The following is a 16,725-nucleotide window of genomic DNA, read 5'->3' as shown; positions in this document are numbered from 1 at the left end:
TCGCATGGTTAATATATTTTTTCCATGAATGAATCCGTCGGAACTGTTGCAGAATAAAGCCTGGTGATAAAACCACCTGCTGTTATATTGTCCATCGTCTCCATTTGCCGGATTGCATTCTTTATCCTGTCAATGTCATCTGTCCGGCAGAAGAAAGTGAATAACGTTTTCGTACATCACAAATGTGAGTGCACATGCTGGTGTTACTCTAAAAAGAAGCAAAAACAACAACAATCAAACATACGATAAACAGTAAAGTCAATAATGAAGGTTTTTACAAAGATTACGGTTTCAGGGTTTCTTCTACAGGGCTTCTTTGCTGGATTCCCGAAATTTGAAAAAAAAAAACAGAAAACCGCTAAAACTTACACTGACGCACAAATACTTGTGATAACGATAAGTATCTTAATTATATCACAGTATTCGAACATAATTATAGCTGACGAAAACAATGACATGACACCTACTCCAAATTTTTATAGCCTCTTAATGTATCTCAGTATTGCCTGTCTCTTCTCCCCAGTTTCTCACAGACTAGAATGTGCAAATAAGTTCAAACACCTTATGGGGGTATCCCTCCCCTTAAGACCCTTTCCTTTACAAAGCGCCACCTAAAATTAAAGATGGGAGCCCACCAAGCCCTCTTGGCCAATTCTAGATTATACTTTGCGGTTTAACACATAAAACTAATAAGCAAGTCTACTTGTATCATCAAATTTATCTTTAACATTCTGCCTTACCTGAGGAGACTGGGAATTAATCCTTTGTAAAATCCTTTTACTCCTTCAAGCCTAAGATTTTGAAAAGAACCTGCCGTGAGAAGAGGCCAGAAAAAGAAGAATACCTTCTTTCATGAAAATGTGGACTTTACCACTAAGCTGTAAGTCAATCCGAAAATTGGATCCAGTACTCAAACAAGCTGGTTTCGGTTCTCCGCCATTTTTGGTCCAATTCTTGGTCAAATTGTTTTAAACGGGCAAAAAATGTACCTCTCTTAAATGTAGAGGGTTTGAAACTAGAGATGGAAAACTAGTCTGTGACGTATCGGAAACTTTAAGTTCTCATATCAAGTTCCAACTTACCTGAAAGTCTTACTAATCACATCCAACGCGCCTTTGTATTCCACCATCGTGTACTGATTCCTTAGAAAAGTAAAATTCATGAACAATAAATGACAGCAAGAAACAGTAAATACTGAACGATTTAACAAAAGAATCTTGTTGCTTGAAGATAGCTTCTGATATATTCAATTGGCTTTAGCTAATTTTATGGGCACAGGATCAAAACTTTCGCGACGTGCGTTCCAATAACCAATTTGGATCCGTGTATCTCAAGAGGAATGGAAAGAGTGAAAGAGGGTAAAAGCTACTCTCCCTCATGAGAATTGATATTTATCCACATTGTAGGGTTTCCTGGCCTTTTATTGGCGCCCATTTGAACCACTGGGAAGGGGATGTGTGGGGCTAACGAATCTTTTCCCAAGGAATCGACACAATGACCTAGCTGGGGGCTCCAGGCTCGAGCACAGACCACATCAACCTGGAGTCCAGTAAACCGGCCAGCCGATGAGATTACCGGCCTGAAAACTAAAAACAGCCTTAAACTACAAGTTTATTTCAAGATGATAGCATGTAAAAGTAAAACGAAATCTATGTCAAAAGGTTAATAAATTGCTAATGAATCTCCCATTCTAACCTGAAGTCTTGCTCTAACCACTTGATAAGGATATGTCGCTGTTGCGGCGAAAAATTTCGACAGTGAAGCCATTACAAGGTACTCTGTTGAACTCTATGAAGAAAATAAAAGTTAGCAAAACATAAATTAGGGAGCAAACACTTTATATAAAAAAAAAACTATTATATTTTCAGCTCTTCAGAGTGATTCCCAAGATAACCCACGGTTACAGAATAATAAACTTCATCCTATTAGTACCTTCCTACCAGCCACGTGTACAATAAAGGTAATAAAGGTTGTCTTTTGGGCGTCAGTTGTGGCTTCAAAATGCTAAGGCTCGTCATGGAGGATGACTACTCAAGATGAGAAGCCAAAAAACTTCCCCCACCCTTCCCTCTCTCATGTTCTCTTTTTACATTCGCCACTGGCCATTACACGTGTTCGTGTTGACCCTTTACATCCTATCATCAGTATCCATATTCTCCATACTATTCTCTGTACATTTCCAAAGATACTGACAAGGAGAATTTCTTAAACAGTCAAGAACTTTTTCGGTGGCTGAATATTTCCTCTATTCTTGTGACCTCCATGTGTGATTCAGAGGTGATATTGTAAGGAGAAGTTAGATGTCAGTCATTCTTGGGGGGGGGGGGGGCAAAGGATTGATTCTTATCAATCCTTCTGGGTGGAGAGGGGAGTTGAGAGTAAAGTTTCGTTCCAGTAAATGACAACACTTCAATCATCCACCCTAAGCTATGAACTTGATCAGAGTAAAAGCACTTCACATGTTCTGTTTGTCAAGGTTTAAGACCAAGAGTTTCTTGTTTGCTAACTCGGTTGAATTTGTGAGCTTTAACGCGTATACAATCAACTATACAGACACGTGCAGACAGTATTCTCAAGCTTCTTGTTCATTGGTGTTCCAAAATATTGACTGTAGCCTTTCTTCAGCTCCTCATAGGCCATGAATTGCAGGACTACGTGTGATACGCCAAACACACCTGGAACGTAACCCTGGTCAAGTAAAATAAAATGATATGAGCAAACTTCATGTTCCATCCAAACACATAAACTCAGGTTAATCACTCACAATACCATTATCTAAGCTAGGCGAAGATAGCGGGGTCTTAAAAAAGGCTGAAATAGCTTTGTATGGTTCCTGACTCTAAGACTGATGATTATGCTTCTCTTTTGTTTTTGTGCTTACCTTCCCTTTTTCTCTTTTCGATTGTTTCCCTCCTTTTTTTAAGGAGGTTTTTAAAACCACTGTTGGCTTAGTGCATATGCAGTAACCAAAACATACTAACTACAATATTAAGAACAAGTCTGTAAGAATCAAATATCTTGGGAAATGAAAATTTTCAACCCCCCTTCAAATTTTGCATGCAGTTAGGCACTCAGGGGGGATGCACAAAAATGCCCTTTTTAAAAGTCGCAGCACTCTTGTTGCCATGGTAACAACGGCTGCTTGTTCGAGGCCTGGGGGCCCATTTTCATACAAAAACGTTGCAAAAAAAGAGCGAAATGTTTATTTCTCTATCTCAAGCTAAATACAACATTACATATTGGCACTTGTACAATATATAGTGACATCATTCGTCTTCACTTTTATTCATTCAAGTTTCCCTGAAAGTGAATGTGGACATACCAATAGATTATTCATCTCGGTACAGTTTCGGTCATTTTTGCTGTCAGGTAAAACAGGGAAAACGTTTATCTGAATTTCTCCAAAAGTACACGAATTCTGGAACTGAAACTACCCACCTAGCTGGTTACAATATTCTAGTTTTTAAATATGTAAAAATCTCTGCGGGTCTGCCTCTACTTTTTATAGGAGCAATTCGCGAAAAAAGCTCAAAATCAGATATTGCGTAATTTGGTGATGTTTGCATCTAATGTTCTCAACAACAAATGTTTCAGAAAAATGAAACATGCACGGCTTTGGAAGAATGTTATCTTATGAGCACTATCCCGAAGAGAAATCTCGCCTCTGGATGTCATCTTTAAAAAAAAATAGATTAAACTTCATGGAGGACTACCCGACGTAACTGCAAACATATACCTCAAATCGTGTGCATATCATCCAGATTCCGAGTGCTGCACCTTCTTTCATGGGAATTTGAGCGATCCGAAGTCCTCTGAAGATACACTGTTATACTTGTATGTCATTTGAAAGATGTTGAAGTCGGGTAATCTATACGAAACTATCCTCACACCAGTCATTTGTCATAAACATGTACGTTGTAACGACGGCATGACGCTGTATTTCTCCATGAAGTTTCCATCGATTGTTCCAAAGAAGACGAGAAATGGACATTTTTGGATATATCAGCAGATTTCCGCGCATTCTAAGTAAAAAACAGCCAGAAAAAAGAAGAAAACCTCAATTGAACACTCGTAAACACTGGGAATCTGAGAGCAGAAATCGCAGCTTGTCAGCGGCAGTACTACATGTAAAACTCAGTCGCAACAATGGCAATTTGTACGACGCGAAAATCATCACAAAGTGGAGATTTTGAACTACTCAGTATCCCTGCAGTACAGAAAACGGAACAGGGATTTCATCACAATCAATTTCCAAAATTTAGCTTTTTTCAGGGAGTCTTTCACCTGCTCGAACGTTATATTGGCTTTGAGCCTTGAGATTTATTTCCCGTGACAATAAAATGCTCTAGAAAGTGCTTACAAAATTACGAAGGAACTGTTTTTGGTGTCGCTTGGACCGAGAAATACAGATTTGAAATAATTAATGCTGTCATTGATGAACCAAAGGGCACAATCTTCTCAAGTTATTGGCTTGATAATGTCCACAGACTAACAATATTGGACCGAACGATCTCCTTCCTAGTGAGCCGGCTACCTCAGGGGAAAATTAAAGGACCTTTGACTTCCTCTCGTGTAAATCACTGGGAGATTGCGTTATATTCATCTTTTTTTAAGCTTGTAAAAGATATCCGGGAGAAAAGTATGGAAAATAATGGTGATGAAATCGCTGTCCTTTTTCTGATGGACATGAAGCAATCCGGATTACATATTAACCATGGGGAGTTTCGTTCAAGTGACAAGTTGCGATTTGCATGTGGATAATAAGTTGTTTGAAAGGGGGAATTATGACATTATGATTTCATTAAATCTTTTATTTCGAGCTTTATTATGATTTTTTCTTTATCAAGACATGGAAGGAAACATTGATTGACTCGATAGCACTGCGGCGGTTATAAGTCCCTCCTCGCATATCGTATGCAAATTTTCTAACAGTTTTCTGACTGTTTTCAGATGATTTGGAATATCTTAATTCCTGTCACAAGGAAATGATAACTGCCCGAATCTGTTCTTTGTGAGGAGATGCCTATGTCGTTCAAATTGCTATTCTTCCAACTTGGTTTTACATGTAGTACTGCCACTGACAAGTTATGATTTATACTCTCAGATTCTCAGTGTCTACGAGCGTTCAATTAAGGTTTTCCTCTATTTTTTTGGGTTGTTTTACTTCAGAAAGCGGAAATCTGCTTACATATAAGAAAAATATCTATTTCTTGTTTTCTTTGGAGCGACCGATGGAAGCTTCATGGAGAAATACAGCGTCACGCCATCGTGATAACCTTCATGTTTATGACAAATAAGCGGTGTGAGGATACTTTCCTGTAGATCAGCCGACTTCAACATGTTTCAAATGACATACAAGTATAACAGTGTATCTTCAGAGGACTTCGGGTTGCTCAAATTCCCATGAACGAAGGTACAACACTCGGAACCTGGACAATATGCACACGATTTGAGGTATATGTTTGTGGTTACGTCGAGTAGTCCTCCATGAAGTGACAACCAGAGGCGAGGTTTCTCTTCGGGATATTACTCATAAGATAACATTCTTCCAAAGCTTCGCTCGTTTCATTTATCTGAAACATTTGTTGTTGGGAACATTAGATGTAAACATCGCCAAATTATGCAATATCTGATTTTGAGCTTTTTTCGCGAACTGCCCCTATAAAAAGTAGGGGCAGGCCCGCAGAGATTTTTACATATTTAAAAACTAGAATATTGTAACCAGCTAGGTGGGTAGTTTCAGTTCCAGTATTGGTGTACTTTTGGAGAAATTCAGATAAACGTTTTCCCTGTTTTACCTGACAACCAAAATGACCGAAACTTTACCGAGATGAATAATCTATTGGTGTGTTCACATTCACTCCCAGGGAAAATTGAATAAATCAAAGTGTAGAAGAATTATGTCACTATATATGGTACAAGTGCCAATTTGTAATGTTGTATTTAGCTTGAGATAGAGAAATAAACATTTCACTCTTTTTTTGCGACGTTTTTGTATGAAAATGAGGCCCCAGGCCTCGAATAAGCAGCCGTTGTTACCATGGCAACAAGAGTGCGGCGACCTTTAAAAAGGGCATTTTTGTGCATCCCCCCTGAGTGCCTAACTGCATGCAAAATTTGAAGGGGGGTTGAAAATTTCCATTTCCCAAGATGTTTGATTCTTACAGAGACTCGTTCTTAAAAGGGTAGCTCATTATGGTCTTAGCCCCAAGAGAGAGAAGACCTGCTATTTAATTTCGTGCACCAGCATTGTTATTTCACCCATCAAATTTTTGAGGTTATGCTAATTTTTTCACCATTTCGCAAACTAATGTTTTTAACGATTTTCTTATTCTTTTGTCAATAATTTTTTTGAAGTTCTTGGACAGCAGAATTAGCTGAAAAAGCCTAGAAGGGTTCTTTTATTCCACAAATTTGTCAACTTCATAAAAATTTCTTGACCTGCGACATATGTGCGCAATACCTGCGGAATAGGAAACCAATGTTATATCCCTTTTTGTGATATGAAGATACCTCGTACTAACGTGGAGAGCACACCGGGGATCTAAATACCCAAAGACCCCAACCGAACATCACGCCAGGAGTTAGAGGTTTAATTATTGTATACTAAACAACCTACTGAAAGTGAGTATCACTCCTTTATCACTCTAATGATTGCCTGGGGCGTGATTCTTTTCTCTTTGTACTCCTCTTCATGGTCCCCTATACCTAAAGACTCGTTTAATTTTTTTTAATAATTAAGGCTGCTGACAATTTTAAAGAGCCAAAGTACTTGTTAAGCTAAAATTACAAGCCTGACTCATCCCGCTGCAGTAGAGCTTCAACATTTACTGTAAAAACTCTACGCTTTTGAGACTGAAATAAACTGTGTATTTTAAATCTCGAGCACTAGACAGGAACAATAATTTATTTATTAGTAACATTTTTTGAATGACTGTTGTGACAGCACCCAAAGTTGCAAACCGACAAATATTGACTGAGGAGTCTTTAAAAAAGTAGTTTAAATTTCTCTCTATAACTAGTCTGTGGTAATCGTGTGCTATTATCACCCAAACAAAAAATTATGATATTAATAATTAACTTACTACATAAATATTCTAACCTGTGAAATGCTTTGTAAATAGACCAAAATCTTTATTAGTTATGTAAGTCTCGGCCTCGGCCTCTGCATTTCATAAACAAGCTGCAAAGTACTGGATAGTAACCGATTATGGGGTGTTGTATGTGGGGTTTGACGCAAATTAAAATCCTATACTCTAATATATTAGCATATTATGCTGAACTTTTTACGAGCATCTGCATCAATGCATAGTCATGTTCCTTGCTAAGTACAAGTTTTACGGCTTTTTGGCAAGCTTCTAGAATTATAGGATGTCAGGGAAAACCTTCAAACATTGATTTTTAATCATCTTAGTCCTTTTGCAATTGTCATTTCACTTTGTAGCCGATCCTTCCTATCATTAGAAAAACCTGAGTAAAACTCTAGAAGTTCGACATGTCTTAGGTTAACAGCCCATAAGAAATGATAATCGAGTCTTCTTACGCTGCTGAGGACGAGGAGTTATAAAGAACGTTGCGTGCAAGACATAATATCCTTTCTTGCTTCGTGGTAGTTTTTTCATTATTCCTTCAGGGTGAGATCGATCATTGTTATGAAAAAATGAAGGGTTTTCTTTGTTTTTAAGAATTATTGCCAGTTATAACCACAAAATTCTTGCTGTGTGTTATGACTTTTAAAAATGTTTTCCAAGCCACCGAGATATGAAATCAAGTCAAATTAATCTTAAGAACTACGTAGAAATGAGGAGATCTTTTATAATAACACGACTGAAACTGTCTACTGTGGCCACAAACAGTTGAAATATAAAAATGTTGATAACACCATGGTTTTTAAATGAAGTAGCTTTAAACTCCGTCTTTGGTTTTGAATTATATCGAAAAAAACAAGCCTTTCTTTTTTTTCTTTTCAAGCTTATATAACACGGAATTCATTTAAAGACGTGCAGGGGTTCTCTTCATTCATATTTTAAGAATGTAGGACGCCTTTTCTCCCATGAAATTTTAATGTTTTCATTCAATGAATCGTACATTCCTCTTTGTTTAAGTTCATGAAATTAATTACTCTTGATGACTCGTGTCCACGAAATAATTTACAACAGAATGATGATACAAAAATAAAGTATAACTAAATCAAAAAAAGGCAGAAGCCTGTGTAGAGGTTCGATGTGTGTAAAATAAATAGTTTATTTGAGCTGGTAATTACTTCTTTATTGCGTAATAACTGCGTGCCTGTAAGGAACAAAAGCCTATTATTCCTTATTCTTAATTAACCTCTTAGGGTGCGTGCGATTCTTTTCATCATTACAGAGTCTTCTTTATGTTTACGGCAAGTGGCAAGTTTAAGAGAGTACCGGCACTGCACCGGTATCGCAGAGGTCATGGATTCAAATCCCGTAAGGGCCTGAATTTTTTTCAGGTCCTATTTTCAACTACTCATTTCAGTAGTGTTCTTAGCTGCGAGGATCTCTTAATTTCGTCTCTTCGCCGCAGTACAAATATATAAATTTCATATATATCTAAAATCATCATTAGAGTAGAATATGTTTCTATTTACCCAAAGTAACACTCGAGTCACTCAGACTGCTACGAAAAGTTGCGATATTTATAAATAAATTCTAAACCGTTTCCAGACTTAAAAAAAGGCAGTGTGATATATTCTCAAGGATCAGACAGGAACGAGATATTAATTATTAATTAAGAGTCATTCTATTGACTACTATGACTTCAGCTGCAATTATGAGGCAACAAATGCTAATGACAGCATTCTTTGTAATGCGTTTTGAATTTCTTACCGGAGAGGTGCTGCATCTTAAAAGGTGAGCCAGTTTTCTTTAACTCTAATGAACACTCCAAGAATGAAAAACTATATTAAACTATTCGGAACATACAACTTCTTCATTTTGAGAAAACCAAAAGGAAAATAAATTGTTCGAACGAATTCGATGCGATAATCCCTCGAATCTGGAAAAAAATTTAACTTAAAGCGATTAGTTTTGAGTTTTGCAGTCCTTTTATAGGATTTGCTTTTCCTTTCTCTTCTGACGGGTAAGATGTTAACTTTGACCTGATATTTCTAATTCTCCAACTAACAAAGTAAGGGTTTTTTTCTTGAAAGCAACCGATTTAAAACATGAGCTTTACATCAATTTTTCAAACAATCTGTCCAAAAAGGACATGTTCATTCATATTGGAAATACTCTGTATCACATCTCGAATTTCACGTTTGTAATGCAGCATAATCGATGTGAATAAAGCAATAATGTTCTTCGCAAGTAAAAGTTCAAAATGAAATTTCTTTTTATCGACTTTCTACGACTTCTTTTGCGGCGCAAAGTTTTCGAACACTTTTTTTTCGTTAATTTTACGCGAGAGAGAATTCATCAATATGCCAGTTTATAATCTGGCTTAGAGTCACTGCGGAAAGCCTATTTGGTACACCGTTTTATTTTCTCGCTGATTAGAAATGCTGTTTCACAGCAATTTGTGGCGGCGTAATAATGCTTTCCAAAATCTCTCAGTTTCAAAACATGACCAAAATTTATCACATAGAACATAAAAGCCAACGATATTTCCATAGGGACATTTTTTTCTTCAGCACAGTAGCTGCAAGGATGCTCCGAATATCACCTTTGATTGTTATCTATAAAAGGCCTGTGTATTTGTTTTTAACACGACGATGGTCGAATTCTACTTTGGTTCTACTTTCCTCAACGGTTTTGAGGTTTTGCGGTGCCTCCAAAGAGGTCAAATGAAAAAAATTGTACCAAAGTCCTGTGGGAACTTGTTTTATTCTGCATGTGCAGAGGGCTGGAGTAGTCATTAAGACTAACTTCAACATCAAAAAAAAGAAGAAATTGATAGCGTTCACGTAAGTTTTGGCAACAAAGGAATCATTAGCTTCACCTTGGATAAATGATTCGAGACAACTTTTCTCTAAATATTTTTGGGGTTCAGTCAAAAAATATTTTTTCGGAATAAATAGTAAGAGAATGAAGTTCAAATTGCTTGACCGATCGTACTTATTTTCTTCTTCGAGAAGTGTAATCTTCGGGACTTAATTATCTTCAAGCCCCACAGGTGTTCTCAGTCGGTTTTAATTTGCGTCTTTCCTACAATAGAAACCTCATAAGGAGGTTCGGCTCATTTCCATTCTCTAAACTGATATAAGTGTCTTTTATGCATCAAATTCGTAATTTTCGGTCACGGAACTATACTCAAAACAATGTTTTTTTTTTTTTTAGGACTTATCTCCGACTTAAATTTCAATGCACAAAGGCTGTGCATTAAGAATCGAAGCTACTTGGTAACTATTTAAGTGCTGATCTAATTTCTGGAGAACTTTTTTTAAGTATGTTAACACATCATTCCCAAATGTTTCAGGGCACTCGTTTTTAAGCAGAGGTGAATTATATATCTTTTAGGCTTAAAAGTTTCTGAAAAGTGATAATCAAGTCTCCCTGACGTTGGTGAGTGCGGGGGCTCTAAGGAATAATTGCGTGTTTATCATTCGTTATTCCTTTTCGGGGTAAGTCAAATTCTCTGTTATCATTAAGATGAGAAATAATGTTCTTCTCTGTGCTAATAAAACGGTAAAATCGAACGTGCTTCATCCGTGTGTCGATACATTAAAGAAAAAATTGCAAGCGTTTGAGCTCCAACATATGGTGCAAAATATTTTATATAGGACTTCAAAGGAGCGAGCACTCATCTTTTACCAACACAACCTACGACAAAAAAATTTTTCACCTCTAAAGAACAATAGAGAAATCGAGACCAAAGTTTTGCCGCAATTCAACAGGCCTTTTTCAATTAAAAAGCCTCATTTCAATCTATGGATTCATAAAGCAAATTCAACCTCACATCTCCTCTCTTAAATTGATATGGAGGAGGAATCGAATCATTTTGTTCAAACCGAATCTTTGGCGCAAAAGTTGTGTGGCATTGTTTAATAAGGGTGTCGAAAAATTGCAAGCACAGTAATATTAACGTAAGGAAAGCACAGAGTCTTGTTTGAACTTTTTTTTCTTATCAACTTGCCATGACATGAATTAATATTCTCTCCTATAAATCAAACGGTCACGATATGTTTTGCATCGCCAAAATGCCGTAACTCAAAATAACAATGGATCAAGTCTATCTAAAAATACATGAATGCTTACCTCACTTGTTTCATTGTCACCTTTTAATCTTGAGGCCGATCAACATCTCAGCTGCAACTCTGTCTAGGAGGCAACCTTTACAATTCCCAAATAACTGCAAGAGATGTAAAAGTTAAGAATATCAAAGAGGCGGATGAACAAAGGTGTAGCGACTCCGACAGTAGTAACATTTAGTAGACATGTCGTTGACTTACAACCGATTCAGAATGGATTTCTTTATTTCTTTTCCATAAATCGGACGGTCACGATATGTTTTGTATCGCCAAAATGCCGCAACTCATAATTCCCAAATAACTGCAAGAGATGTAAAAGTTACGAATATCAAAGAGCTGCGGATGAACAAAGGTGTAGCGACTCCAACAGTAGTAACATTTAATAGACATGTAGTTGACTTACAACCGATTCAGAATGGATTTCTTCATTTCTCTTCCGCTTGTTTGTCCTTCCGCCTATTTTGGGGGGCATTTTGTTTGATTACTTGTTTGGTTTGGTTTGTGTTAAATCAATGGGCCAGAAAAAAACGCTCAATGCATATTCCTAAATAACGTATACTTTCCAATTTCAGCATCAGTGGCAATGGCGAGGAATTCAAGCTTCCTAATCCTATTGGCCTCTTTGTATCTCATGGACTTCGCTATTGCCAAAATTCCGTGCAAGACAGAAGTTAGCTTACCTGGTATGGCTCTCAAAGGATTCGTCTTTAAAAAGGTCCCAGTAACAGCTCCTCATGTGTGCGATATCACCTGCGAGAGAGAAACGATATGTCAAAGCTACAATTATGTAATTGGGGAAAAGTCCTGTGAATTGAACTCCCGAACCAAGGAAGCAAGGCCCGAGAATTTTCAGCCAGATGATTTACGCTTTTACATGGGACGCATTAGTGGTAGAAGTATGTATCCGGTTTAGTTTATTTTACATACAAATCTCTCTCAGTGAGTTCCCAGTAAGACCTCGCTACTTTCCGAGAGCTGCTGTCCGATTGCTTTGTTATTAAATAGAGTCAGTGTCTTAAAGCAAAATTCGCCTTCCATGCATACATTGATATCAGCTAAACTTCTCGGCTCTTAATTATTGTTATTCCATGTTTAGCCCACACAAATATATTTTCAGATCTAATCTGTTTTGCAATTTCTATTACCCTTAAACCATTAATGAAGTCATGTCTATATATTAGCCCTCTTAGGATCTATTCCTGAATTACCAGCGCTGTCGTGCCAAGAGATAAAATTAAGTGAAGGTAAAGACAGCATCAGTAAAAACTACTGGTTGGATCCAACTAATGTCGGGAGCTCAAAGTTGGTTTACTGCGACATGATTTTGGAAGGTAAGTCAGTATACCAAGAACAGAATTTACACAACGTTTGGTCTACCTTTGCCTCAGCCTTTTTTGAAATGTTTTCACCTTGTCTCAGTGTTTTCTTTGATTAATTTTCAATTAGACATCGATGAATGTAAAGGCAGCAATAACGTTTGTGACGAAAATGCAAACTGCTCCAATACTGTTGGGTTTTATAATTGCACCTGCAAAGAAGGATTTATTGGGGATGGACGCTCGTGCTCAGGTAAAACAGTTACAGGCATGCCGAGGTAAAATATTTAATATTTTTTCGCCTAAAAAACACTGATTGTATATTTGAGCTATCAACAATCGAATGAGTGAATAATAGACCAATGATAGCTTGCATGCTATATCAGAGAAGCCTTAGCATTAAACGACGCAATTTTAGCAGGAACTACTGTCCTACTATTGCTAAAGTTTGTTTTTTTAAGCAGCATTACCCATATATGTTTATGCAAGGAGCTGCCATGATCTACATCCGGTTTTTCCAGAGCCATCATGTTAAGAGATTAAAAAAATATACTGGAGAAGAGAATATAATATCTAGGTTGCACGTTTCAAAAATCTAGTTCGTTAACGACGAAAAAGTGAAAGCTTTTACTTATTATTTGAAATGATTAAAGTAATTACAAATCGTTAGGTGACAAAAATAAAGTGCAAAATGCATTTACGGTTTCTCAGATATTGACGAGTGTAAAGGAAATCACTCCTGTCACGTAAATGCTACCTGCAATAACACCCTTGGATCACATGTATGTGAATGTCAGCCTGGTGAAAATCACTTGACTCTGATGATGACTTCCGCTCAGGTTGTCCAAACGTCAGTCACCACTACCAACAACAGTCCTTCTTAGGACTACACTCACCCGGACGATCAAACTACACTATTACTTGAAAATTATTATCATCAAGTTTTGTAAAATAATGAAGATACTACGAGCGCTCTGATTGGTCAAAAAACAACCGTTGATTGTAGCGATAAACCCATGGAAAATTGAAGTTTATGTTATAAAAGTAACATACCACATTTTATATCGGTTTACCAGCGTAGTAAACGTCTCCAGATGTTGGGAAACCACTCGAAAAAAAAAAATCAATCGCCTCCAACTCGGAATTACAAACTTTTCTCGTGTCCTCACAACATCCCGCGTGGGTTATCTCGACAGTAAACTGATAGAAAGAGTGATGAATAAAGGGGGTAAGTCTCCAAGGAAACTGTGGTGCTGCGTCGGTGTGAGAGTATAACAGGGTACTTAGGTAGTATCACCCGAGTTGATGACGTAAATTGGCCACCGTAAAGAGTTTTAAAGCTAACACTAGAAACGCCAGCTTCGTAACTATTACGGTGGTCATTTTACATCATTACCTCAGTTGATGAAACCAAATTATCTCACGAATAAGATTCGTGGCAAATGCTAAAATTAAAGAAAAGGGAAAAGGGGAAAGGAAAAAACTTTTACAGGAATGAGATGCTGACTCCTGAAGAGATTATATTTTTTTCTCTGACCTTATCTGACCAAGTCTTCAACAACTTTTTTTTTTACTATGTACGTTCTCTCTCAGACGTTGACGAATGCAACGAGGCCCATCCCTTCAAAATGAGCAAATGCCATCCGAATGCATCTTGCACTAATACCCAGGGCTCATACAACTGTTCTTGCAATCCTACGTTTATTGGAGATGGTTTTGATTGTGAAGGTTAGTTTGGTTTTTGAAAGCGATGAAATTTTTATTTTGTTTCCCACATTGAATGTAGCAGTAAATTGCTTAGATGCACAAGTGAATGTATGCCCACAGTTCCAGCTGGACTTTCGGTAATCTTCCTCTTCTCCTCCAAGGAGTTCGAGGAGAAAAGTGGCGGCACAAAAAATCTTGGAATTTTTCTCAAACAAGCTATTACTTGACATAGGGATTTCCTCGTGTTTTTCATCGTTTATCTCATCCTTCCAACGAGCAACAGCCCGTTAAAAACAATTTCCATCCCCGCTGACAAAGACTTCTCTCCTGTGAGGAGGTATATTTTCAGACGTCGTAATTTTGTATATTTAATGCGTTAACAGGTATGAATCTAGGCTGTACATACATAAATACAACCGAAAAGACTTGAATGAGTTATTTCCTAACGATTTATGGCTAATTTTGTAATATGTCGAGACCATTACGCCATGACGATTTCACATTAGACCTTACGCAAAGAGAGAAGTTTATTGGTATGTTTTATATTTCGTGTTCAATGTACCGTGTTCATTTATGATAAAACTGCGGCAAAAAGCGTTGATCTCTCTCCAAAATAAGGTTTTTAGGACGTCGAAACAACCTTTCACCATACATTTTATTTTAGCGAGTTGCAATGTTTGCCCTGTGGCGATCCCAGAAATCTTTGCACAAACGCAAGGATCCGATTACTGGCAACTAATTCATTCGCGTTATGATTATAAATAATTGTATGATGCTAATAGATAGAGAGTCATTGTACACTCCCGGGACTTAATTGTGTTACTAATTGGGTTAATTGTGGGAACTGAAGATCAAAAATGTCTTAAACGCATTTGGTAGCATCCAGTTCAGGTACAAACAACTACAGGCTTTGATGGGGCAATTAAAACAAGAGTTAACATAACTCTTTATAATGCTATCATTTCAGTTTAGTTCCTATTTGCATCATCATTGTCCAATCCAAATTCTTTTTTAAATTTTACTTAACGTATAGTTGTTCTTGTAAAACATCAGTCCTATCTAATTGTTGTCGAACTAGCTAACTTGAAAAATGTCAACAAAAAAATGTTATCTTTGTTACTACAACCTTTTTTTGTAATGTTTATTTCATTTAGTAGCCGACCCATGTCATAATTATCAAATCCTGAGTGATGCCAATAGAAAGAGCAATTACGTTACACCGGATTATGGACCATATTTGTGTGACAACTTACTACCCGAGGGATGGTATCGTTTTGTGGGAGCTGCAGGAACAAGAATGCCAACAACGCGTGTGCCAGCATACAGATGTGGTACAGGCTGGTCAGGCTGGTTGGATGGTACTCATCCTACAATGGAAGACGATAAAGTTTACAGGAAGGTCTGCTTTAGTGATCGTGTCACAAGTTGCAAATACACAAAAACTATTTTTGTAAAAAACTGTGGGTCTTACCTTATCTACAGACTTAATACGCCACCTGGTTGTAATTCGCGCTACTGTAGTGCAGACTGAATGTGAAGTAAATATACTTCGCGTGGTAAGAGGATTCACAAATCGCTCAGTAGGTACATGTGTATAAGGTTTTGACATGTGACGTATTCAACCTTTCTTCTCTATCGTAAACATTATCATCAGATTTTAACTTTGGTGGCAAACAGGTACTTATCTCATTAGAATGATAATTCTCATCAGATAGCCTCTGTCATCGAAGGCAGTTGAAGGATCTTCAAAGTAGTCTTCAAGTAAAATCTGCAAGACACAAACTTTCAAGCTGATGGTTTTCGAGCATTTCATTTATGTTTTTGTTTTTTGTTGTTGTTTTTTTTTTTTGTCTTTTTCATCCTTTAATTGCTGTAATTATAAACCATGATTATTTTAGCGTAGGTCAGTGGAATACGAACAGGCGCTATCTTTCGTTATGGGCGTAGAAAAAAAAGTGATGACAGTCAAAATCCGACATCCTTTGAAATTACATAAAGTTAACGTAATAATAGTCACTCAGTATTTTGGAACGTCGAATCAATTTCCAGACACACAGTAAGCAAAATTCAATGGTTTAGCCTGCGTAACGTGTGTTAAATGTGTCTGAATCGACCAGAATTCATTTGAGATTAACGGATCGCTTACATCTCACGCTTATTTTGAATCCAAGGTAAAGATCTTTACGCAATGGCTTCAGAGTGTCCCTAGACAACTTATTTAACTAAGGGCACGGGCACTTCATTCATTCACGACGAAATTTGTTTAAATAATTATATATAGGTAATTACGCGTTTCAAGCGCAATTTGCGATAAAACAGAACGAGAAATTTTTCAACGACTGACCAAATTGCATGAATCCGTAGGGCGAGTGCAACTTGCATGTGTATTATTGAGTTTAAAAGCTGCATGTAGCTTATAAAAGTTGACCTGTTTTACAACGGTTAATGTTTGCTTACAACATTAACAGGCTAAACATAAGTTGTAAACAG

General features: G+C 37.1%; 3 protein-coding genes across 3 annotated transcripts in view; 2 read left to right on the top strand and 1 right to left on the bottom strand.

Moving 5' to 3' along the window:
* The window catches only part of LOC149053370 (uncharacterized), a 76,239-nt gene that overhangs the window by 24,908 nt on the left and 34,606 nt on the right, over nt 1-16,725 (top strand). The window lies entirely within an intron of this gene.
* LOC149053374 (solute carrier family 25 member 32-like) lies at nt 136-2,640 on the bottom strand. The gene is made up of 5 exons (XM_089190447.1): nt 2,566-2,640; nt 1,697-1,788; nt 1,083-1,142; nt 741-791; nt 136-208 (listed from the first exon to the last, which is right to left on the bottom strand). The coding sequence occupies exons 1-5, from the start codon at nt 2,638-2,640 to the stop codon at nt 136-138; spliced, it is 351 nt and encodes a 116-aa protein (XP_089046573.1).
* On the top strand, nt 10,292-15,787 carry LOC149053373 (uromodulin-like). The gene is made up of 5 exons (XM_089203501.1): nt 10,292-12,108; nt 12,394-12,543; nt 12,659-12,781; nt 14,122-14,256; nt 15,390-15,787. Exons 1-5 carry the CDS (start codon nt 11,796-11,798, stop codon nt 15,764-15,766), a joined length of 1,098 nt encoding a protein of 365 aa, XP_089059627.1. The 5' UTR covers nt 10,292-11,795; the 3' UTR covers nt 15,767-15,787.

This window comes from Pocillopora damicornis, chromosome 1 (genome assembly GCF_964200805.1).
Source record: "Pocillopora damicornis chromosome 1, jaPocDami1.2, whole genome shotgun sequence".
Lineage (NCBI taxonomy): Eukaryota > Metazoa > Cnidaria > Anthozoa > Scleractinia > Pocilloporidae > Pocillopora > Pocillopora damicornis.
Note: the sequence above shows the minus strand (reverse complement) of the source record. Positions and strands in the feature narration are given on the sequence as shown.

Excerpts from the sequence above, each read along its gene's own strand:
- LOC149053374 (XM_089190447.1), bottom strand. The coding sequence starts at position 2,640 with ATGGCCTATGAGGAGCTGAAGAAAGGCTACAGTCAATATTTTGGAACA. Across the intron at positions 792-1,082 it reads GTGATTAGTAAGACTTTCAG|GCTTGAAGGAGTAAAAGGAT; the intron begins GTAAGTTGGAAC and ends TCAAAATCTTAG. Across the intron at positions 209-740 it reads TTAATTCCCAGTCTCCTCAG|AGTAACACCAGCATGTGCAC; the intron begins GTAAGGCAGAAT and ends GCTTCTTTTTAG.
- LOC149053373 (XM_089203501.1), top strand. The coding sequence starts at position 11,796 with ATGGCGAGGAATTCAAGCTTCCTAATCCTATTGGCCTCTTTGTATCTC. Across the intron at positions 12,109-12,393 it reads GGGACGCATTAGTGGTAGAA|CCCTCTTAGGATCTATTCCT; the intron begins GTATGTATCCGG and ends TCTATATATTAG. Across the intron at positions 12,544-12,658 it reads CTGCGACATGATTTTGGAAG|ACATCGATGAATGTAAAGGC; the intron begins GTAAGTCAGTAT and ends ATTTTCAATTAG.